Source organism: Bombus terrestris, chromosome 2 (assembly GCF_910591885.1).
Source record: "Bombus terrestris chromosome 2, iyBomTerr1.2, whole genome shotgun sequence".
In the NCBI taxonomy this organism is placed as follows: domain Eukaryota; kingdom Metazoa; phylum Arthropoda; class Insecta; order Hymenoptera; family Apidae; genus Bombus; species Bombus terrestris.
The window spans coordinates 16006142-16031394 of NC_063270.1; the positions used below are offsets into that span (position 1 = coordinate 16006142).

The 25253-nt window shown below is 36.0% G+C and overlaps 3 protein-coding genes and 2 long non-coding RNA genes across 13 annotated transcripts in view; 3 read left to right on the top strand and 2 right to left on the bottom strand.

Moving 5' to 3' along the window:
• Positions 1–7306, top strand: part of LOC100648273 (dihydropyrimidinase) — a 23512-nt gene extending 16206 nt beyond the window's left edge. For 3 of the 5 annotated variants that reach the window (XM_048412675.1, XM_012320239.3, XM_012320241.3), the window contains 5 exons: positions 374–710; positions 953–1108; positions 1236–1506; positions 1583–1658; positions 1902–4837. In XM_048412675.1, the coding sequence (XP_048268632.1) occupies positions 374–710; positions 953–1108; positions 1236–1506; positions 1583–1658; positions 1902–1944 (883 nt within the window). In that variant the 3' untranslated portion in view covers positions 1945–4837. Of the gene's footprint in view, positions 1–373; positions 711–952; positions 1109–1235; positions 1507–1582; positions 4838–6253 lie in introns of those variants that run through there. The other 2 variants (XM_048412673.1, XM_048412677.1) reach the window with 2 other exon arrangements.
• LOC100648158 (epidermal growth factor receptor kinase substrate 8) lies at positions 3766–22913 on the bottom strand. 4 transcript variants are annotated; one of them, XM_012320237.3, is made up of 10 exons: positions 22620–22913; positions 12243–12316; positions 11629–11864; positions 11089–11428; positions 9733–10949; positions 9333–9450; positions 5809–6177; positions 5578–5746; positions 5306–5441; positions 3766–5237 (listed from the first exon to the last, which is right to left on the bottom strand). In XM_012320237.3, the coding sequence occupies exons 2-10, from the start codon at positions 12286–12288 to the stop codon at positions 5169–5171; spliced, it is 2700 nt and encodes an 899-aa protein (XP_012175627.1). In that variant the 5' UTR covers positions 12289–12316; positions 22620–22913; the 3' UTR covers positions 3766–5168. The 4 variants fall into 4 exon arrangements, with proteins under 4 accessions (XP_012175627.1, XP_012175628.1, XP_003393931.1 ...); XM_012320238.3 differs by having other exon boundaries at positions 5827–6177; positions 22765–22911; XM_003393883.4 differs by having other exon boundaries at positions 22765–22911.
• On the top strand, positions 15524–19137 carry LOC105667093. Of its 2 annotated transcripts, XR_007226571.1 has the most exons (4): positions 15524–15699; positions 15953–16088; positions 16617–16861; positions 17152–19137. It is a non-coding gene; the product is annotated as an uncharacterized LOC105667093 (long non-coding RNA). The 2 variants fall into 2 exon arrangements; XR_001099735.3 differs by having other exon boundaries at positions 15524–16088.
• LOC125386430 lies at positions 19436–22685 on the top strand. The gene is made up of 2 exons (XR_007226572.1): positions 19436–19812; positions 19929–22685. It is a non-coding gene; the product is annotated as an uncharacterized LOC125386430 (long non-coding RNA).
• Positions 22914–23597: 684 nt separating the features above from the next.
• LOC100648669 (cytochrome b-c1 complex subunit 8) lies at positions 23598–24610 on the bottom strand. The gene is made up of 3 exons (XM_012320245.3): positions 24502–24610; positions 24122–24280; positions 23598–23955 (listed from the first exon to the last, which is right to left on the bottom strand). The coding sequence occupies exons 2-3, from the start codon at positions 24273–24275 to the stop codon at positions 23861–23863; spliced, it is 249 nt and encodes an 82-aa protein (XP_012175635.1). The 5' UTR covers positions 24276–24280; positions 24502–24610; the 3' UTR covers positions 23598–23860.
• Positions 24611–25253: the final 643 nt, after the last annotated feature.

Here is a 25253-nt window from a genome sequence, read left to right on the forward strand (position 1 = left end):
CGATAAATTACAGTAACAAATTGGCACGCACGATATGAGGCTAACTGAACGTAATTTTAATAGGCATCGCGTGGGAAGCGCCTCTTATCTCGCTGCTGGTATTAGAGTTAATTAAACGGGCAGAGGAAAACTCGTTTAAAGATCATTTCCACGGTCAGCATTCAATTTTACTTATTTAGTTGATAAACCGGTCATATCACGACTCTATAATCTATACTTTACACGTTAGAAAATTCTTCTAGCTTGTCAGATGTCAAGGTAACCTTTGGTTCTATAGAATATTCTCTGCGATATTCTATTTTCTATGTTCCTAAGATATCGGCATTTTTATTTTACAAGTCACCTACTTAAACAACCTGCTCTATTTCGCCAGAGATGGCCTTCAAGTAACCGGTAGCGACAATTGCACCTTCAACGCCGAACAAAAGGCTCTGGGCAAAGATGACTTTTCGAAGATTCCCAATGGTGTAAATGGCGTGGAAGACCGGATGTCAGTCGTTTGGGAGAAAGGTGTACACGCGGGAATAATGGATCCTACGAGGTTCGTGGCAGTGACCAGCACCAATGCCGCTAAGATCTTCAACTTGTATCCGCGAAAGGGAGTGATAGCGGTCGGCTCAGACGCAGATATCGTTGTCTGGGACCCCAACAGGAAGCGTACGATTTCCGCTCAGACGCATGTTCAGGCCGTTGACTTCAACATCTTCGAGGTAAGGGCTGACTGATATTAAGCTTTAATAAAGTCTTTGTCCCTGCGAGATCGAGAGCACGCGCCCTAGGATTTATTTTCCATTTGTCTCGTCAACCATGTTCCGCAGGAAGTTCAATCAAGCTGGTATCGTTAAGAGCGATAAAGAAAAAATATGATTAACCCGCTGCTATTGAATTGCTGTTACCTAGGTACTTTCGTTTCTTTCGCGAATACACTGAATTCAATTTTAATCTATTCCAGGGTATGGAAGTTCACGGAGTACCGGAATACGTTATAGTGGAAGGCCGTGTCTGCGTGGACGAGTGCGAACTAAAGGCTGTCCATGGCTTTGGAAAGTTTGTCGAGACCCCAAGCCATGTTGATTATGTATACAGTATGATAGAAGACAGAGAAAAGGTGCGCCCCTCTTTTTATGGTTAATTCGTATGTAAACGTGGAACGTTACAAAGCACAAAAGCAAACAGTTATTTCTAACGACCTACAAATCAATTTCAATTACCGTTCCGGGATGTTATTTACACAGAGACCACGCGGAGTGGCACGAAGCGAAGCCGAAGCGAAAAAGTACGCCGAGGAGGATGCCGCCATCGCGAAGGCCAAAGAGGAAGCAAGAAAGGCCGCAGCACTCGCGAAGAATCATCAAACGAATGGTACTTACGAGAGTCCGAAAGCGAAGATTTCAATACCTGATTGCATGCCGACACTGCCAGATTCTGCGGTGGTTACGCCATCGTCGAAAGGTCCGCGACTAGAGGGACAAAGAAATTTGCAAGACTCTACTTTCTCTATCAGCGGTAAGTACCTGATGGAGAAAAGAATTTGTTTCTTTCGAAGAAGAGAACCGGTACTGAAAGAGTTGTATGTTCGCAGAGGACGTCGAGGAAGCAAGAAGAGCTTGTATCCGCGTAAATAATCCACCAGGTGGTCGCAGTGCAGGAGGTTTTTGGTAATTTATGAAAGACAGAATCTAAAGGTCTGCTTTGCATATAGGGATCTTTCCTTGCAGAGAAAATAGGAACGAAATCCTTCTCTCGTCATCTTTCTTTTATTCGTGCATACAAAAAGAACCACTCCATTTTTCTTGTTTTTACGCGACTGTTCTCTATCAGCCCGCTTTCAGGTTCGCTATTCACTCAATTATTAACGATAAGTTTCGTTTTCAATTGATATACGTTCCCAATCGATTAAGGTCTGTTCCATCAAAGGAGGACTTGGATGCCACCGGTCAGTAGAGCGTACGTTCGTATTTTCATCTATCACACTATTTTTCGCTTCACTATCGCTTCATTGCCCGCTCTCTGTGTACCGTACGCTTCATTCTTTGACCTTGGAACGTTCACGCGTTTTCGTCACTCGCACTTAATTCGCATCGTCGACTTTACCCTTCGTGCAATAGATATATGTATCTGTTGAGTATCTAGCAGATTAAAGGTTTATTTTACCGTTCTTCTTGGACACTCTCTTTGAGTTCTGCAAACTCATCTCGGTTTGTTTGTATAATATGTTGTTTTATTATATACTATAAGGAATAACGGAATTACGTACGGGTATCGATGTGGTTTAATTTTCATATGTATACTTTATATATTTATGTTTCTTCTACAGTGAAATTACGAGTAAGAAATTACTTCCTGCTTTTCTGGATATTTTGAGAAACAAATAAGAAGATTTAACATTTTGTAAAGATGTACGTATTTCTGTTGATTCTAAGGTCAAGCTGATATGCAAATTATTTATTGCATAATTATATTACTCCAAAACAATATTCGCATCTGTAATGTAATATTTCAAGTCATTTTACATGATCAAAAATACCCTACATATTTAGTAAAACTTACTAATGACAGTCGATCATTAATGAACGATCATTGGTCACCGAACATAAGTCGTACATTTGACTGTTGTTGAAATCAGTTGTTATTGTAACTTTGTTTCCGTATCGTCTAATAAGTTATATAACACCGGTATACATTGATCATCATCAGTTTCGTCACTGATATCATACGATGACATAAACATCATTATATGCTCGGTGTACATATTACAAAAAAACTGTTGTTTCATTCTCATTTAATCGAGGTTTACCTGGCATGCAACTATCTTACGGGCATAATGTTAATATTATATATTTTATATGCTATCATTAGCCGTAGAGTCGAACACCGTACCATTAATTTTAAGTTAATCCTCGATTAAACAATAATTGTTTTGTTTCTCTATCACAGTCTAGCGTTATGTTTCGTTTAATTATATTGTTAATTGTAATGAGTGTAAATATTAAAGTAATCCTTAGTTTAACAATTCGAGGAACTTGGAAGATTGTTATTTTGCAAAGGATTAAGTAACCGTGTTATAAAAACTATATATGCGAAGTTACATTTGAATGTTCGTCAGATATTGATATATTATTTAATTATCATATAAAAGGATGAAGTCTATAAGTTGGAAAAAAATGGTTGAGAAATGAAATGAAAAACGGGAAATCTTTTGAATAATTTTCACTATATTTTTACTATAGTTGTAGAATATTTGCGAGTTTAGAATAGTTCAAACGATAATGTGATCTTGAAACTTACGATAATATTGAAACAAGTAACGTAATTAAATATTTGGCATTAGGAAGCATTTGTCTGCTTAAAAAATGTACAAACTTTTGAAAATTTACCAAAAATGAAGAAAATTTTATCGTTTAACAACGATAAGCTTGTAATAATATTATATTAACTGAAATACGCACAAATTCATAAATAGATCACGCAAAGACAAAGATGCTAAAGATCACAAATTAACAACAACATTGTGCCGGAAGGAAGACGTTAATGTGATGTATTTGACAAGAACGCACACTTGTTCGCTTACGATTGCTGTTACAAAATTTTACATGAAAAGATATATTTACAAAGTCACTTAGTACTATTTGATTTAATTAGTCGAGTCACATGTTGCGTGAAAAAAGAATGTTTTTTCAATACTTTAATAATATAAATCCTACATTCCGATTTTTAACACGTTGCAAGGATTACCCATTTCTTTTTTAAAGAAAACTCTGTCAATGAAATAATGTATCCAATGATACTTTTATTAAATCCTTAAGACACGTACGTCTACGAAAGTAAAGTTAACGATAATGATTTTAACAATAATAATAACATTAAGGGTAAATTATACTAAACAGTAATAATCGTCGCATAATAAATATTCATTACGTAATTATTATCGTGTAAGGTGAATGAACTCGAAATTTTACGAGTGTAAGAGAATTACGTGAGCTATTCGTAAATGACCAAAATGTTTGGTACTATTGTAGCACTTACAGAAAACGCGAATAACGTTGTGACGCATTTTTAGGATGAGACTTAGATCGCATTTAAGAACAAGATGTCTGAGAGTTTTTCAACGTAGATTTTGTATCGAAATTTCGGGAACGTTTTTAAGAGTTTCTACATACACGCGTAGAGTCCGTAATAAGTTGTTAGGGATCACGGAAAACAACACGCTTCATTATATTTTGAAATAATTTATCCTAGTAATCTTATAGGCGATACGTTGCAATTATTTTACCGAAATAGTTCTATTACGAAAACGTTTCTCTAGATCCATTATTTTGTCTTCTAACGATAATTATATAGCTGGACGTATTTGATTATGTAAGACTGCTTGGAGCTTGATTAACCAGGAAACGATTTCACTTTGTTCGACGTATCATACGATTTAATGAAAAGCGTTGTCTCCGTTTCTTTTTATAGTCTGTACATTATTAACGTTCATTAAGTCTTAACATCGTTATTGTGCATGTTGCGTTCGTTCAATAGCAATCATTTCTGTTTCTTTGTAAAAAGTTTTACATTGCCGCATTCGATAGGTGCATTACTGTATTCCATTTGCTAATATAAAAGTTTGTACGGGAATTTATTATTTAAATGACAAATATTGCGAGGGCTTTATAACAGATTTACCTTTATAAAAATATAATTATCAATGTGTTCACGTTGCGTGACCTCGAGTCGAGTATTCGAAAGAAGTGTATAGTTTATCGATATAATGAATGATACAGCTAGAGTACCTATTTATGTCTGTTACAATGTATGTGATCGCTTGAAATAAAGACTTGACATCAATATTGAACTGATGTTTCTAATTTTCTACTAACAACGCTCGTTGTGGAAATATCACGTTGTTACTTGGTGAATGATGTTTCTAATGGATATTGACAAACATTCCCTGTTGTCATTAATGGTATATATGTATCAATGTATTGTAGAAAATGGAATAAAGAATCTCAGTTAAATATTTGATTTGTAAAAATACCTAAGTACATATTTACCGGTGTATGTGATATTGCTCATAATTCATTATTACATTTCTTGATGTATCTGTGTGATTTTAAATACATACATTCGGAAGATATGTACAATTATTATTGTATATATCTATGGAGTATTTGGCAGTGAATGTTTCATTGTTCTTCAACTTTATGTCGAGCTTTCTCCAATATTTGTTTCAATTCTGACATCCGAGGGTGCTTCTATAAACGTAAGAAAGTTAAATTGTAATATTTAAAATCTGTAAGTTTTATTTTTTACATTTACTCACCTCGCTTTCAGCTCGTGCAGCTAAAATTTGATCATAGAGTTTACTACCTTCCGCAATACCGCAATATTGTTCCAGTTGTCGTTTAGTTAAATCAAATACCTCCAAACCAGTCATATCTTTTAGCTGTTTACAAGTTCTGAAAAAATTAAACATTTTCCAATTTCTTAAATTGTCAAATATTCAAATGTTAAATTTTATTATTAATCGTATTCCGGGTTTGCATAAGGAAATATTCTTTATACATGGAAACAAATAATCAAACTCTATCATACTTGTCTGAAAATCCTTTGGCTGCCAGCCAATACTGTACTTCTCGAGGGGTGGAATATTTGTCCAAGGCAGGTTCGCGATTCATACTATCGTTATAATGCTCTTTCTTCTCACGGAATATCATTAATACTTGTCTCAGTTCCTGTTGCATTTCTTTCTCGGTTTTCTTCCCTTGAAAAGCAAACACACCAGGTATTAAACAGTTTTGTGCGTTGTAAAAATGTATATATTACCGCTAATTGAATGATTACTCTTCAATGTAACAGACGACATGGTCGACGTTGTCGAAGAAATGGATAACTCATTCTCTAGAGGAGGCGGTGGAGGTGGTGGTGGTACAAAAGGTGTTAATGGTGTTGATGGTGTTGATGGTGTTGATGGTGTTGTTGGTGTTGTTGGTGTTTCCGGTACAATTTCATCGTTCACATGCGGAGGTGGTGGGTGGATTTCAACCACCTGCGTCAGTTCGTTGGACTTTGGTTTCTTATCTTTGATTTCCGATCTATCGATAGACGATTCCCTTTTATCATCGTTAGTTTCATAATCAATGGCGAATGTCACTTTATTGCTACCGATAGACTTCGTCTCTTCGGTGGATTCGTCTGAAATTTAATTAACACGCATAATACCATTAATAATCGATAACATAAAATAATATTTCAATACTTAATTTCACAGACGTTAAAACGACTAAACCCACTTACCCCAACATTTCTGGAGCACGATATCACTAAACACTTTTTCAATGGACGATCACATTAAGAAGCACACTTTAAGCAAACGCAACGGGGCCACAGTAAAGATACCGGCGTAAGACGTAATCAGAGAAAAGTAACAAATACGATACTTTGTTTCTCAACCAAATAAACACTATACTACTATCAACTAAGTGTTATACGCATAAAAACAAGTACTATCTGTAACCGAGTATATTTATTAATCAAGTGATGTACATAAATTACAGTGCAACAAAATATTGGACGGATCGTAATCCCCATTCCGTGGACACAAAACAAATTAAAAAGTTAAGAAAAAAAAAAAAAAAGAAAAGAAAAGAAACGATTTCACTCGTTCGAAGAGTTAATAGAAAATGTAGATTACGTGATCGTGCATCGTATTTTTAATTATTAATTGCAAAGTGTCCCTCGTGGAAGAATTTTCACGGTTCGTAGAGATTGCTCGCATAATGGTTGATCGTTGCTACACGATTAGAATAGTACCCTAAAGAGATTGAAGGTGCGAAGAAGAATTTCAAGATCTAATTTGCAAGTATCGTTGAACATGTTTCCCCCTGTGATATCGTTTCTCGCGTATAACATTTTTAGGTCGACTAGTTAACATCGTATCGTCGAGAACGGCTCTACCATTGATTTCTGCGTATAAATAATCTTTTCGCTCGAGAATAAATCGATAATTACGCATAATTGTCTCTATACCACGATGTTACTACGAAACTTTAGGGCAATGAGAAAGCAACGTTCTATCGTTCGTCGTTACACGCAAACTTTGCTTCGCGTCTTTCACTTTCTCTTTAATCATTGCCACGCTGGAAGATTAATTTCAACGAGCAAATTGCAAGAGCCAATGTCGAGCTACCGTACCAAGTTCGTGGCTATACATTTTTCGAACAATCGAGCGTCTGAACGTCGCGTGTGCAACTATTAGAGATAATGGAATATCGATGTATCAATCGACGAAACAAATATGATTTTTCTTTTTTTTTTTTTTTTTAATAAATCTGGCAGAGTAGCTCGACTTTCGCAAGCGAGGAAGCTTAAAGTTCGACGCGAACGAACGATGCGATATTGTTACGATTTCACAGTAACGATAGTCGTGCTATTTAACATTCGCAATATTCTCTACATTGTCTTTTCTTCGCATTTCTGTAAATATAACAATTCCGAAATACGAAACATCAGATCAATATGCGAAACTTGCTACGATGCTTGGTGTCACCACCGCAATATCGCAACGATGTTATTCGTCTGTTTAAAACTACAATAGAGCATCATCGATGTGCAAAATCGCAACAACGCGTCGTACAGTTAGTTCGCGCCGAGCTCGAGATGTTTCTCGAAATATTATAAATCAGTAGCCGCAAAATCTCTCCGCATCCGCGTCATAGAAGTATAGATAAGAGAAAATAAGCTACGTTCTTTCCTCTCGCTCTCTGATCGCACAGGTAATTTTGATCGTCATCATACGTAGAGCTCGGTTCGATCTTCCAGTCTTGTCTTACGATTCGTAGAAGGGGAATCGCGAAAATCCAACGATTCTTCTGCCTCGGCGTTGCCCTTCGCGTATTTGTACAAGCTTATTCACACTGATGCATACAGACACATGTGACGTCACGTACAAGCATCGAGAGAAAGATTCGTGTCGATGATTAAAGCCATTGATAAAGGAAGAAGTAAGTCAGAAGATCGATGAATGTAAGTACACTTATACTTGAGGTCGCTTCGACTCGACGTCAAAACCAACAGCAACGTTTTCTATTATTCCAAGAGGAATTTTATCAACAGCTTTAATTTACGATTAGCTACATACAAGCTTTTTTGTCATAGTGAAGCCGAATATCTAATAATAATAATGGACGGACACAGTGACTTCACCACGATCTCTTGGTCGATCAATTTGGAAAACTTCTAACCAGTCCACTTGACTCGACGCCTTTACGTTACAACGTTTTTTTTTTCTTTTTCTAACAATGAAACTATACATATTATCCTTTGTTCTGTTAAGTACGTATATAATATTATATACTAAGATTTGGTTAGTCGATAAATATAAAAAATATGGTATCGTCGCTACGGTCACTATAAAAGAAAAAGGTACGGTATTAAAATAAAATCGAACGCTTCTAATGGACTGTAGTAAAATGTCAGATGATGTTGAGATTTTGCTATACAACGAGATTTGTATAACGACGTCGGTTATGTTTTTAACAAACGTGGAAGACGAAGGTCGTCTGTAACTTGCTTATAAAATATCCAATAATTTTGTTCGTATATTATAAAATATGTTCCATCCTATTACATTCACTGCAATTCTATTTTTGATTGCAAACTTGTATTGTATTGTATCTGATAAAATCATCGTCTTATCTTAAGGCTTTAGGGGAGAAAGAAAAGAAGTGGCATCCGATGCATCGATATAAATTATAAAAGAAATTCTAGAAGAAAACTTTGGATAAGAGATCGAAGAAGTTGAATGACGGAACCAACAAATACAATTTCTTCATTTACCTTGTCCCTATTGCGATAACGATAATTGATAATTCGACCTAGATATTGCTCACATATACCTCTTTATATATTTATATGATATATACAAGTAGAAAAAACACGGTATTGACAAAAAAAAAAAAAAAAAAAAAAAAGAAAAAGATTGGAAACCATAGAACGCTTACAAGAACAGAACGTACAACTTGTACAGCAATTTAAGGCACAACATAAACGCTGTGGCGCTAATATATTCGTTGAATTATTGATCATTTCCAACATAGCATGCTTTATCTTGCAGCTGAAACTATCGAGAAATAAGCCTTCGATAGCTTCAACTACAGGAACCCAAGCCGTGAAAGTCTCAAGCACTTTAGCTGCGTACTGCTTGGGTGGTCCAGCGTGGTAAGTCTCCTGATATCGACGACCACAATTTAAAGTTATCCTATTGATTCGATTTCTCTCCGATCCCTCAAGCAATGGACAAAATTACACGACTCTGAGTCACTAAATAGCTTAAAAGTACCGGAATTCACCTTTTTTCCCGAGTCTCTCTTTTCTCACCCAATCTGCAGGTGCAGGCGGTGGGATCGCGTGTGTTCGATGGGTGGCTTCTGGTCCTGGACTAGTGCTGGTCCTTTCGATTTCGGAATCCTGAAAATTAAAAGTAACTTTTATCGTAAAACAATATCTTAACTAAGATAATCGTGCAAATCTATTATTTATTGAATCTTGGTTAAGGTATTATATTATATATACATATGTTACTTGTTAGTTTCTATATAGTTATTAAAAAGCAATTCTACGATAATTATAATGATCACGAGCAGTGACACAGTTTCGTAACGGTAATTATTCTTTCTGTAATCAAGCTTTCACAACCATTCCCGTGTAATTACTTTTCTTTAAGGGTATAGAAGCCACAATGTCTCTCACCTCGTAATTATAGCCGTGCCCCTGTCGCGGGTATCGGCTCGTGTACAAAGGATTGTTGAAGACGTCGTTATCGTTAGAATGGGATGGATTGTGAGGCGTGACGATGGTGTGAGGCACGTGCGCAACCTGTCCTCTCGAATTCCTCGCCTTCCACCATTTCCTGCTATCGTCGAGGATCTCCAGATATTCGCCTCTGACAACGGTCAACTCCTTATCATTGTTCGCCGTCCTCGGATAAGTAACCTGTACGATCTTTGCGTGTCTGGCTACCAGATCGTCTAACCAAGCTTCCTGAGCCCTTTCCATACCGGCGGCTCTCGGTGTTCTTTCGATCGAGTCCACGGATATATCGCTGTGCGCTCTCGTTTGATCGACTACTCTTTCTTCTCTACCATACAACTCCGAGGCAGTCCCGTAATTTCTATCAAAGTACTCGTTACCAGCACGCTCTTCTCTACTCTCGTACTCTAAGTAATCGCTGCTGTAATGAGACTCGTCCACTTCTCGGTGGTTATAGTACGGATCGTTTTGTTGTTCAGGGAGCTCGTCCCTCTTCTGTTTGTCAGCGTTTAACAGGGAAGCCAGATGATCGTGGTCTCTATCCTCTGGTATTGGATACTCCGGAGACCAACCATCCATAAATATAGGGTGATACGGGGGAACGTGACCTTTCCATTGATCGCGTGGTATTAACCACGTGTCGCCCAGTGAATGCCAAAGCTCTGTTTCTTTACTGGTGACACAATTGATCAATAAGTTAACCGCTTCCCTAGTCAATAACGGCGATACCACTTTGCTCGGCAAGTTCGGATCGTAATTAGTATCGTGAGACGCGTCCACGATCAGAGCCAGCGGCGTAAAGAGAAAGTGTACCAGTTCGGGAGCGTTAGGGTCGTGAATGTGAGCCTTCAGTTTGGCTAGCAAGTTGAACGACAGCTTAAACTTTTGGAATATATCGATAAATTCCATCTCCGGAGGTGGTTTCGCCCTCATTGTTAACATCCCATCACCCAGATTTCTCTTCTTCGACTTCCGATTGCGCCTTCGACGTTCCAACTCTTTGGAAGCAGCCGCTGCGTGTTGCAGACGCGCGATAAATTTCTCAATGTCGTCGAAACAATGGTTCAGAATGGTTACGTCGCGTTCGTATTTCTCAGAGGACGTCGAGGATACCTCGTCGTTGTTCTCCTCGCGAGATATATCGTTTTGACCGTCGGCTGTAACGCAGAATTAAATTACTCCATTTTTATATGCGTCTACTATACGCTTCATGAAATATTCAAGAAAGTGAGTAGACAAAAATAAGAAACAAGCAGAAGGAAGGAAAAAAGAAAGAGAAGAAATGAAAGAACCTACCATTGTTAGCGTTAAAGGCAGATACTTGTTCTCGGACGTTAACCCCGTTTAAGGGTGGTTCTGGCGGTGGTAAAGTAGGAGGCGGTGGTATACGACCTCTTGGTCCCCTTGGCGAACCACCGGGTACCAGTTTACCCATTTGTAGCATCTTTAGATCCTCGACGAGATCCTGGGCTGAGACGCTTTGACACTGGAATATATGCATTTCTGCCCGTTGACCGGAACCACTGTCATCCGCCACTGTGAAGACGAGAATGTTGTTATACATCTCCATAGGGTCCCTCGACGTGAACGCGGTCGGTTCCTGTATCAACGAGGCTGGGAATCGCTCCATGACGGCCTGCATACGAATTTATCAACGATGCATTAAGTGAAATTGCCTCGAGACTCGTAACGTAAAGTAATTTCACAAATGTTCCACTTCGTATTTGATCGTTCGCCTACGGTAACTACACAAGCTAGTTACTATACGGTTCTTTTCTCTTTTCACTGGAAAAATCAGTGGAGAATTTCTCTGTGTGTCTGAAGAGGAATCTTTACCCCCGTCTCGTTGTCCATGATCAGCACCCAGTTCCGTTCTAGACGGAGCTGCATCTTTTGACTCCAGATGCCGTTACTCTTCTCCAACTGCAAAAGTCGCCGCATACCGTCCGCTGGATAAACAATACCGGTTTCCTTCGTGACCGTGAACGTGGCCAAATGCTCCATCATGTATGTCGGCTCGGAACTGCTCACGCGGCCGCCCGATGTGCTCGATGGACCACTCGACCCTCCATCTGATGTATCATTGTTAATTCGTTTAATAACTGTTTCAATTATCATTCGAGTGATTCGACTAATTTAATAACAAACTACTGCTATTTAACCGTGACAAACAAGAAACATATATATATAGAACTTCAACGATCATTATAAAACGATACACTGATGAGTAATACCGTAGATTACCTATGCAAATTCATACTTTTGAAACGAAATGGAGAAGATGGAACCGAGATATACTCTGCCTATTAAATATTATAACAAGTACTATATTTCCTTATAAATAAATAAATAGGTGCATGAAAATCCGCAATCTACTTGTTATAATAATTTCATCCTCGTTAAGTTTAACGATGGCAAGAACAAGCAATCTAACATTATGTCACTATTACCTTTATTATAGGTGGAAGGACTGTGTCCACTGTTGTAGTACGGCATTGTGACCAGACAATCGTTTATCCTTTATCTGCAACGAACAACGAATATCCAAGTTGAAGAAATAGATACTCCACCATTATTTTATAAATTTAACAAAGTGTTATTTCCTATTGAAAAATTGTCGTTTTATTTTATTCGAAATGATTTTTTTGTTAGAAAATTCACCGCGTAATATGATGATAATAACGATGTCACAGAAGTTCGTTAGGCGTACAGGTTTAATAACTTAATGATAGAGACGGTCGATACTCGCACGTCGCGTATCGTATCCGGCTACCGGGTCATGGGGACCATACTTGGCGGCACGAAAGCCTGCTTGTAACCAAAGTGAAATTCCAATGAGCCTAATTCGCTCGCCAGACATGTCGAGAATTCCTTTCGCGTGCCTTCCACTTATCGAACCTCAGCGTCCGGAGGTGAGATCCCTCGGACACAATGGGCCAATAAATATTATTCATCGACAAACACATTTGCAGAAACGAGCCTTCTCGCGAGTTGTGTGGCGCTAAGATGTACAGAAGGACGAAAATACCGCTGTGTACCCGAAAAGGAATTCCAGAATACGAAAGACTTGGTAAATAAATAGAAAAAGATGCTTTAGTTTACTTAAGAAACTTTGATTTCTTTTAATTCCCTCTTTTATTATCTTTATCTTATTCAATTTGGATATCGCAAGTGTTTTCTGCTTTCTGTTTATTAAAAGGCCATCCTGAATCGCTTGGAATTTTCAGTTTATTCAAGAAACAAAATCAAATCCTTTTCATTTCTTCTTTTACTTTTCTCCTCGTATATGACACTGTAGAAATATTGCGAGTTACCTTTTCGTTCATTAAAAAGCCATTGTGAATAGCGTGCAATTTTCACATTACTTTTTCCTATTTCAGTTTTGTAGAATGTATCGTTGCCAGGTATGAATGGGTTTCGTGGTCATTCAAGTTTCTAGCTCTATTTGTATTCCTCGACAGGCGTTCCTAACATTCCGTTACCTTTCTCTAATAGATGCTATATTATCCTTCACCGATTTTTCAAAAGCGCTTCTATCGTACAACCTTCGTTTCTCGTTAATATTTTCCAAATGGATGAAATGCGAAGAAAAATCGGTCCCTTCTATGAAATATATGAAACGATATATTCTCTAAGTGGCACCGGGGCAAAGAGAGAAACTATGAAAACGGCTTGGTTTTTGCATAGTTATGCGCGAGGAATGTGAAATTCTGAATTTACTCCGAGAGAAACCTGTTGGATTCGACGACGCTTTGTTAAACGAGTGTAAACGTCTCACATCCATACGGGCGCAAACAGACGGTTTCAACCAGGTGCTGAATAAAAGCTGTCGATGCGGGCTTGGCGGGCTATTTCGTTCGTAAAGGTCGTAAATTTGCAACGAGACGCGTCTACTTTTCAACAAAACGTCGTTCAAAGGGATTCGCATAACAACGTCGAATAATAGGATATTTTCTTGGCCCATCGAACAGTCGGTCTAAAATGTCTGATAAAGGTGAAATGAAAAATAATGAGAAGTGTTATGTCGCGTGAAAAGGTCCGCTCGACGTCCTTCATTGTCCTTCATTGTTAAGTAGTTACTAAATGGGAAAAACGAAATAATTGCCTAACGGAAAAGCTGGTTTTCCCATAAACAATGTCGCCCATGAATCACGTTGGTAAGAGGCTTCTTCCTTCCCAACATCGGTCATAATCGCACAATCGGCATCGCGGATCATTGCCCTCACTTTCCTGACTAAAAATGTAAGCAACAAATCTGCGTTCTTCGTTCAAAGGGCACACCCATACCGAGCTTTCCTCCGTAATCACATCAGAACAAACTTCAGAGTTTTCCTTCGGCTCTCAAAGTGACTACAAGTCCGACAGCTCCTCCAGCTCATACAATTGCATACAATTGCTCATATGTCTTCTCGTATGCGGAGAGGGCGCTTGTTTTGGACCGGATGATTTATTCGAGGTAATCAGTAAGAACACTAAATTCTACCGATGCCTAGATCCCTAGACTAATACGTGATCGTGATTTATCGTTGTTTTTCACTGTTACTTATATTTATTTGTTTTTCTATATCTTTAAGCTTCTTTAGATACCGAAATAATGTACTGAAGATAGATAAGTCTACGATAGGAAGTTACTAGAATGAACATATTAGGTGCGTGAATTAATTCAGTGTCTTTCTAAACGATATTCGTATAAAATTAATCACCAAATAGCATGCATTATGTAGTTCATTTAAAGTTATGTAAACAGAAATAACATCTGTTTAAAGCTACCATATAACAGATAACGATACAATTCAATTTCATTTAGTAGAAATGGATTTATAAAGGCACTGAAAATTAATATCTTCAAATGAAAATATTTACAAAATGGATAAATATTCCCTTGCAAGAGAGAACTTAAAGATAAATACACTAACTGTATCTGAAAACAAGTCCTATTGAAAAATGAAATGTGCAGTTTCTCTTTGAACAGATTTCCAGAAACAGCAGTGGCCAAGCTACTTTTAATTTACACATTTAACCAGATTTCCACGCTAGGTCGTAACTAACAGTCATTTTCAAATGTTCAAACCAGCGAAGGAGGGATACTTGGATCGACAAACGGCGATTGGTCGCGTTGTATATGTATCGAACGTATTTAAGAACAAGCGCGGTACGATCCCGGTCTTTCCGGTTTTTCTCTCTCCAGACGCAATGAAACTACGGTAAAAGCGGCGAGAACGTAATTAATATTCGAAATCTGAAACGTGGAAACGACGCTGGTTCCTGCCGGTGGATAAACGTTCGTCCGTTCGGTGAATGCTTTCACTATGCGTACCTACTGTTGGGATTAGGCATGCTGGGAATCCACATAACGGAGAAGGCATTGTTACACGTTCCTATCAACTGTAACGATGCTGTTTCTAATCCCTAGAAATCAAGAATCTAGTCTTTAATAACATATTTAGAAAAAAAAAAAAAAGAAACAAAAAGAAAAAGAAACCAACTTTTCCTCCTCGTTTTGTTTCATTCCGTTCCGTATCGTAATTCTCTCTAATTCAAACCGCCTACTGGTTTCTTACTTAACGTAATTTAAACGTTCCTCCATATCATTAAGGCCTAAACGGATATATAACATTTTAATATATGCGAAATTCTCGCGATTTAATCAGGAAGCCGGAAAACGAGTTCGAAACGTGGCCAGTTTGAGAACGAGGGCGTTTTGTTTCGCGGCCCAATTTCGTTTCAAACGTATATCATTTTACGTGTCGATGGATTTGGGTCGTAGAACTATATCGCGATCGGTTAATGGCGTTGCGTAACGCCAGACGAGATACGCGACTCGATAAAAATCGATTGTATCATCGACGGTGGGAACGTTCGTTTGGTTTCCTCAAGATCGAGAGCCTTGTTATAACCCTCTCTCTTGTACGTCTCTTTTTTATACTCTATCTTCGTTCCTCCCTTTTCACGCGCCAGAATCATATATCTTTTTTCGCGCATGAACGAACTGACGGATCTGGTAAATAGAGTGTCTAACTAAGTTCCTAACTATCTTCGTTAGAAACGCAAAACAATCTTCTCGCGCGCGATTGTTATCATGATGAGTATACATATATGAATAATAAGCTTGGTAAGGCGCAAGGTGATCCGATATATCGACGATTCGTGTTGATTATAGGTTAGGTTTAGAGCCCCGGAGCACGGGAACGATGGAGCAATTCGTTCCCTGGTCGAAGTCGTAACCGCGGTGTAGAGGTGTCGTAACAGCGACTTAATAACAGCTACGTTGAAAAGGGAAGGGAAAAGGAAGGAAGGTGAGTGTGGGCTTCGTTCATATGCCTCAGAATCGAAGTCGTGTACACAGTGATGAACAAAAGTATTGCCATAGACCAGATTTTTCTATAAAATACTGTATAAATCTGTAAAATAGAGAATTCTTAGTGTAATATAATTTACCAGTCTGAAGTTTAAGCAACTATACAATAAAAATAAGTAATAAAAGTCACATAATGGATTGTTCGCAATGGAGCAATATTTCAATTCTAAAATTGTTTTGTAATCGATACATAATCGAAAGAATAATAATCTGGAAGCAACATAGGAATTGTAAACAAAACAGAAATCTCGCTATAACAGTATCTGGAATAAAGATTTTTCACAACCGTTTTAAGAAACAAAACACAACCGTTTTACAAAAAATTAAATGGAGAATCGTATTTTTTACATATTTACATAGAATTTTAAAAGAAACGCTAATCTGTGATAATACTTTCATTCGTCACCGAATATTGATGCATTTCGAGATTACGAGCTAAATTTATTGGTGTCGCTCTGAATTCTAGATTTTTATCGGTTCTCGCTCAAATTCGCTACTCTATATTTCACCGTGAGGAACATTCTAACGCACTTTACAAAGCTCTTAAGAATTCATCATGGAACTAAAACGAAGATAAATAGAATATAGGAACATACAACCGATATAAAATAATCTGAGGAACTATGCGGTAAAAAGTGGAATAAAAGCATTATCTATCGGAAACGTGGATTAGCGCCCTACATAAAATACATAGTCACTAAAATACTATATGTATGTATGTTATTTCATACTTTTATGAATATAGCTAAAGAAATGAGTTCTAAATAGAAATTTCATTTACTGATATAGAGTTTCACCTATCAAAGACTGTAATAAGTGCTTCATTCTTTTGGATATTTTATACATCTTCGCATATTAAGTATATTCATCGTATAAAATGCATAAATAATACAATCTAATAATCATGTAGTAATGTGTAAATATTGAAAGCTTTAAAAACGCATAAAGTGCATAGATGCAATGTTTCAGAAAATATGTCCAACGTCAATTCTTGATTTCAGTGTATTAGATAGGTTAGACTCCTAGACCATGAGCCCTCAAGCGTTGAAGCCAGCTGTCCACTATTAAGGGCATAGAGGGCGCCAAAACATTGTATCGCCCGCAGTGCCAAACTCTTGCTACATCATCTCATTAACACGGAAGAATTTAAGAAACGACAATGAATATTTACTTTCATTTTTTAAAAGTACCCCACAGTAACAAGTCATTGTTCCTCTGTAATAAAAATGGCAGGTCGATAAAGTGCTAATAATCGATGTAGAAGTCAAGTATTCACGGATCGAAAAGTAGAAAGTGAAGTATCCCATCTACGATTTACACTCCGTTAACGATCGTTTGTCACGATCGAAGATAAAGACGGTGAGATTCCTACGGCGTTGGTTCCAATGAGAATCGCAGCCAATCGTATCCAATGAGAATTGATGGAAATGGGAACCCTTATCACGAGATGTCGCCATCCCCTGCTAAGGATTAAATTATGTAAATTCCCGGGAGTATCGGTCGTGACCGATCGAATACGCAAAAAGAACACCGATCGAAGTACATATTCTTTTGGAATTCGATTATGTGTCAACACGATCGAAATATGTACGAACAGGAACATAAGAAAAGATAAAAGGAGCGTATTATAAGGCTTGGATGTCTACGATCCGGCGACAAGCATACAAGTATAATTGCTTATGGATGCGGACACGCCCTGAGAGAAAAATTCATCCGGGGAATGCGCTGAAGTAACCACGTCCTTGACCGTACTTGACGGAAACGGCATTCAACCTTCTGATGCCTTCTTCTCCGTCGTCCAAGATGGAATTCTACCGCGAGGCGGTTGTATTCCAAGCTGAACACCGTGTTTGGAACTTTTATTTGATGACTACCTAAAGAAAATATCAGAAAGAAAATCGGGCAAGAATGTTGGAAGTTGTTAATTCTAAAAGTAGCGGAATTTTTATTTCTTTTAAAACACTAATAACGCATTGTTCGAAAACAAGAATTTTGGCTTCTATATTTCAAAATGACCTGAATATTTACGAAAGATAAGAAAACGATTGCCTATTTTAATACTATGCCGTGATTTGTCGAGTATCTAATCTATAAAATAGTTTTCAAGGATACTAGATATCCTAATAAATGATAAAACGATTTAAGCGCCAAGTTACACAGATCATATGTATTTATTTCATCTTTCTAGACTTTCATTGTAAGACTAAGAATCACCTTTGTAAATTTCCATGCTTTCTACAAAGTATACAAGCAACACAGTTACATACGTGTAATGCAGGTAAATTACTCAAGAATATTATCCGCCTGACTTGGAAGTGGGCATGCAGGATGGAACCTGATTCGCAGTGCGAAGTCTAAATGACACGGGAGAGGAACGGGAAATCTGACATTCTCGTTTTCCTCTCGCACAAGCTAGCACCTCGTTAACTGACCAAGATCTTTTTTCATTAACTGGCTATCGCCATCCTCGCCAATTAGGATACAAAAAGATTGGAATAGAAATGAAAAAATCTTGGTTCTATAAAAATTACGCAAAGGTAATTTACAAGGGCCGTATAATAATAGTACCGTGTGATTGACTTAAGAAATGGAGGAGGAATTTGAAATTTTTAAAAGATTTATTTCGTTTGGACCAAAAATTTTGTGCTTCTCGCCTGGAGGCTTTCCTTCCTCCTTCTTTTTCGTGACAACGTAACGCAACATGCTCGTTAGATTGGGGTTCGAGTGCGCGAGAAAGGGGAGGAATTTATGCCGTCGTTAACGTAACGTTCCTTGGTGCAAGGTGGTTTACAAGCAACATCGTAAAATCCGCGTCTTCTCGATTTATCATAGCACGAGCAACAAACTGCTCGCATTCCCTTCATTCGCCAGTGCGTGGAATATCTCGTGGTGAAGGTTATTCACCCTTCTCGAGGGACTAAAATCACTCTAGATCCTCCGAGATAATGAGGTATATCGAATTGGTAATAAACAGTGGAAAAGGAGTATCTCAAGAGAATTTTTTCAATACATTTCCTTTACATTCTTTGTTATAATAATTTAGTATTTTATTATCCTTCAGTTTTTTTTGTTAGTTTCTTGTCGATTTATCAAAAAATAATTTTGAACATATAATGTCAATTGACCATTTTGTCTGATTCATTGTCGAAAATATATTCCTAAGAAATTTCGAGTATTTCTATTCTTCTAATGTAAGTAAGATACAAATACCAGACATGTTTGTTTATTTTACATATGTAGTATTAGTATATTTTACTCGCATAACAATTGTTTATTTTACATACACAATACCAGAGAGTCACTTTATGAAGTCAGTTTTAAAACTATTGAGTATGGTGAAACCAAATAAAGAATCAATTAAAGTTTTTGAACGAGGGAGAAATAATATAAAATATAAAATAGATAGAATCTAAGATAGATACTATAAAATATATACAATATAAAGGGACTAAACCATCGCTTTAGAACTTCTTACTAGGCTGATACGAGTATCATCCGGAATACATATTAGGAAAAGGAACAAAACACTTTATTAGATACATCCAGTATCTTAAATCCAGTATCTTAAAAGCTCTGACAAGGATTTTCAAAGACACATTCGATACACCTATTACTATTGTGCATTAACTCTTAAGGTCTCAACGCTCAAGTCTCATACTAAGGTAAGATACTTGCTACACAACCTATAAAACCAGATCAAATTAGATCCACTTAATAAAAGTACTCTTAATAGCAATACTTTTAATAGAGTCAATTACCACTTCTATTTCAACCATAGATTCAGCGATAGATTACCGAAGAAACCAACTGGAACTATTAACGATGGACCATATTAATTACCTAAAATGCAATACGTAGATGAAAGTCGATACTCTGAATTCTGTTGCACAATAATTTATCAGCTAATAATATTAATGAATTGACAATTTCAAGCTGCAAGTTAAACTTCTTTTTCGCAACTTTGCATTTATATTGATCTTTATGCACCTATGGGAAAATAGAATGCACATAATATACAAAGATACGTATATACGAATATCCAAAGTGGATAAAACAATTCTGAGATACGATAAAAAAATAAATTTGCTGAAATATCCACTAGTTCACTAATAACATGTAACTTGTGATATCTCATTAATAATATTAACTCAATTGTGCAAGACTTGGTACCAGTCGAGGGCCAAAGCTTTCAAGAAAATAACAATTTGTGGAGGTACGACACGTAAATGCCTGTTGAAAGTAAACATATCGCGGACATACGGCGGTATGAGCACTGAAAAAGTGGAAAGAAAGTTGCCAATGCGCCTCGCATACCTACTGATCCGCCGGTTGCGAACAAGTTTCGCAGTGAATGGACCGAGCGAATGAACTTTTCACTCACTTGCATCCATGGTCGGGATTAATCTCGACTAATCGAAACATCCTGATTAACTCAGTGATACCTGGTCGATAAATAAGTATTTTCGTCGTTTCTATCTCGAACAGATTATGTACTTCCATGAACTATTGCTTTGTCACAGTGGTGCCGACCCGTCAATGATACATACGCGTTATCGAGATTTTAGGATAATTTTCGAACATTTTACTGCGGCTTTCTAAATCGAACGCAATTAATGCTTATCGATATTACAATGGCTAATAACATTATTTTCAAAACATGCTCGATGTTTCGGCATTCCTTGAATTCGTCACGCAAAAGTCGCTACCTTATATTTGTTCGTGTGTATTTTGTAACTGAAAAATGAAATTATTCGTAAACGATCATATACAAGTCACGCACAAAAAGTAGAAATTATGTTTGTTTTACGGAGATCTCATCGATTATCAAATTGCGCATATTTATACAAATTCATATTGTTATGAATATAGATCAACAATAGTTTTACATACTAAATATTACAAAGTTATCTCATACAGTGGCTACGAAAAGTATTGACTTCGAGACATTAACTGTATAGTTGTATAACTAGTATTATTTGTATTTGATATATGTCGTAAACGCGTGAGTGGCAAAAACTACATGAATCCATCCCCTTTTTTCTCAGGGTATCGAAGGTCGTTCGATGCAATATCGATGCACGCGGAGTACGATAAATATTTGCAATTTATGTCACGACGATCATAATCAGTATACGTAGGTATTTCGTAGGCGTGAATTACAGGTGATTGCCGTGCAGTCACAGTGTACCATAGACATCTTCGATGCTTTGAGCGCGTCGTTAAGGGATTAAAATAATCTGGAGGTTTCATTGGAATTTTATGTTCTTTTACGCATATTTCCGTATATATTTAATTATTTATAGTTACACCAATTATGTTTCATCTTTATTATACCTTATAAAGGAGGAGAGAATGTAAATTACGTATTCGTGTTATTAGCGGATAAAAGATAAGTACCGTAAAAACTTACGAAATAACCCGTGTAATTGCGTTTGTACATCAACTATCTAGCCAATAAGAAATTTTAGGAATCTTTGCAAGACATGCGATTTAACGTGGACACAATCTTATTAAGAACAATAGTATTCAAAATTCGAAAACATTATCGATTAACGACAAACGGTGCATTTGCTTGAGTCGAGAGAACGTCTATCGAAAATGTCATGGGCGGGGAATCTCCTTATAAAACGGTGAAAAAATGTTTGCTATTCTTTCTCATTTTTACAATCATTGATCCCATTATTTACACCTTTTAACAAAAACAGGATATATTATTTTATCAAAAAGATATAAAAAATGTTAGTGAAAAAAATAAGAAAGAAATGAAGTCCCAAAACAATGAATCATTGCGATTCATCGTTAACGCAATGCTGATAACGCGACAAAAATGTTCACTACTATTTACGATTACATACGATGCATACTTATATATATATATAAAGATTATGCACGGGGAATCAAAATCTTATTAGTCTATAATGTTTGCATAGTTAACATGTTTAACGAGAAAATCGTACGCTATATTTTTATGATGACTTCAAAGTGTCAATTGCATAAAAATTTTTTCGGGGCACAATAATCGAGACGCAAGATGAATTCGTCGTCTCGTGGCTTTGCATTGTTTACCGTACGATTGTATTACGTTTCGATTTTCGATCAAGTAAGTATTCGATAGAAATAAAATTGCATCGAATCTTTCCCCGTAAGTGCGTATTACCGAGTACATCGACCGCACATCTTTCTCATAAAGGAGGAAAGATAATAAAGTACATCCGGTTAAAATACAAACATGTGTCAATTAATGGAATTCGATTGCATGTTGTCGCGATAGTAGGATTTTTCTTATTGAAGTCCGTTACCGTGACCAGGCACGAAGTATGTATATATAGATATATATGGTCGAGTGCTGATTATCATCGGAGACGTAGAGCAACAGGTGTGACCACGACAGACGATTCTTCGCGGGGAGAAATCCACGTCGGTGTACTCGGTACAATGACTCCACTCAAGAAATCATTTCCATAAATACCTTGACAGCAGCGTTTCACCGAGTCTGCTGAATTCCTCTGTTCCGCAATTTGGGATCCGTACGGAACAACTCGGTAAAAAAAAAATCACAGCTCGTGCGACGTAAATGCGTACAAAAAACTGTTTCACACCGGTCTCTTACTTACCTATTTACAAAATGTTCACAATATGCACACACTAAAAGAGAAAAAAAGAAAGAGAAAAGAGAAGGAGGAGAAGCTTTTGGCAGAGAGCTACGTGCCGAACATGCTCGACTGGAAATACCTGAACGACTACCTGATTGCTCTTTGCCTGTTTGCTTCTTACCTGTTTTGCCCAGGTGCATTCCTAATGCGTGCTCTCTCATTGGTCGAACCGTAGCTATACAATATGGCGGTTAGATCTAACGGAATCAGATATTTTCAACACGATGGGGCAGGATATTGTAATTGAGATGTAATTGACTGGTAGTAACGAGTAATTAATGTCCGTCGATGTTACGGTTTCCTAAATTTTATAGCGAAATAAAATAAAAATGAAAGTTATAAAACAGGGCTGCCAAAATGATAAAAAAAAGAAACTAAAAAGAGATGGAAAATTTACGATTTAGTAAAAATATAATAACTTTAATAACAAGTAATAAATCCTTTATAATACTTATGCATTATGATTTCTTGAAATATATAGATTTATATTACAACATATTGAAGTAAAATTGTATGTTTTAAAAATAAATTATTCAATAAAGGATATATGTACATACTGGTATCTTTTACATTTTAGGTGATACTATAGAAATTCCAAAAAAATTTGCACAAGTAATATTATGACGAAAAAATATGAAAATTTCTCTTTAAAAGTAACATCACACCACGTTATACAGACTAATATGAGGTATAAAACAAAACATATAAATTAAAAGAAAACTATCAATAAATACAATATAAATATTTAGTAAATATTAAAATGATTTCAGGTAGCAAAATTTATAAGAATAAAATTATTTTATTCGTACCAATTATTTATTACATTAAATACAAATAAAATTTAGTAGAGAATATACACAATTAGATGCAATTCTACAGAATATACCTTTGTTGAAAAAAATTTCAACTGAATAAACTAAAATATACTTTTCTTTTCAAATATTTAATGAATTTCATTTTAACGCTAACATTCTAATCAAATTTCATTTAACATGAATGTTACATTTTACATTTAAGCTATCAATTATAGCCATATCTACTTATCAATATTGAAAGATTATGTATCATTTTCATAATCTTTTGGATTTTTACGTTGTAGTTTATAATATTCAGCATTTGCCCATTCCATTAGTAGGTAAGTACAAAGAAAGGCTGAAATATAATGTATAATATTTTAATAGATAGGTATATAATGCTAGCTGTAATATAAAAATGTATTAAGTTATACAACTATACTAATACGCTTCTACTATTTTATTATTTAGAGAAGAACACATTGAAATTATTATTTTATTATTAATCAATAAAAAACACTTACGAGGTGTAATAAAAAAAAATTCCGCTCTACAACGTTTTATAAATCGTTTAGAAGCCTCACGTATTCCAGCAAAAGGACTTTGTTCATATGGACTAAGACGGAAAAATGTAACGCCAGTTACTCTTTCAAGTTCTCCAAACCTCTTTCCTCCCATTTTGACTGAATTCACAAAACAATTATTTTAATACTTCAAAACATAAATGAGAGTAATAAACGAATATAACCAAGAAACAAAATAAATAACATCAAAAAATATTTCGAGTTTCATAAACATAATTTTTAGAAATAAACTTTACTTACTTTAATTACTTATTAAATACTAATAATCACTTATTAAGTGTAAAAAATGAAGTTAATTATTTCAAAACTATATAACTTACGTAATAATGATATACCTATCGATTTGGAACGTTCCAATACGTACAGATATCTGATTCTGATACCTCTAAAGTATATTCGCTAGATGGCATGTTTGTTATCTGCGTGTCAGGGCGCAAAATTTGAATTATGTGATTTAACATAGATTTGTATTAATATTAACACATTCAAATACTACGAATATTTATGTTAAAATTACATACTATGTATTGGTAGTGGAAATTTATAAATGATTTTCCCATGAACAACTTATGCATATATATAAATAAATATAGTACGTATATTTTAATTTTTGTCAATTAGTGATTTAATATTTAATACATTTGAATAAAATCATATCACATAGTCGATTCAAACACGTAAAGTAGTTATAATATTTCATTTTTCGTTTCATGTTTTATAAATGATTAATTAATTTGATTATGGTAATCATTATGTATGGTGATTCATTAAAAGTGAATCACCAGCGTTTCATAGGGAATTTTTGTTTTTATTTGTCATTTATTGTATTTATAACTTTAATGTGCGTTTTTTTATAATTCAAATACAATGTTTCGTTAAAAATATTAATATTTATCATGTTCTTATGTGAATTCTTAAAAGTTCTTCCTATGAACAAATAATTTTGATATATTTACATCTATGATCTTAGCTTCATACATACAAAAATTGTAGGCGAAAAAGTTCCATAATCCGTTCTTCGATGCAAGATGGCGCCACTATTGCATTGTAATGAAGTAAGGGAAGAAGAGGT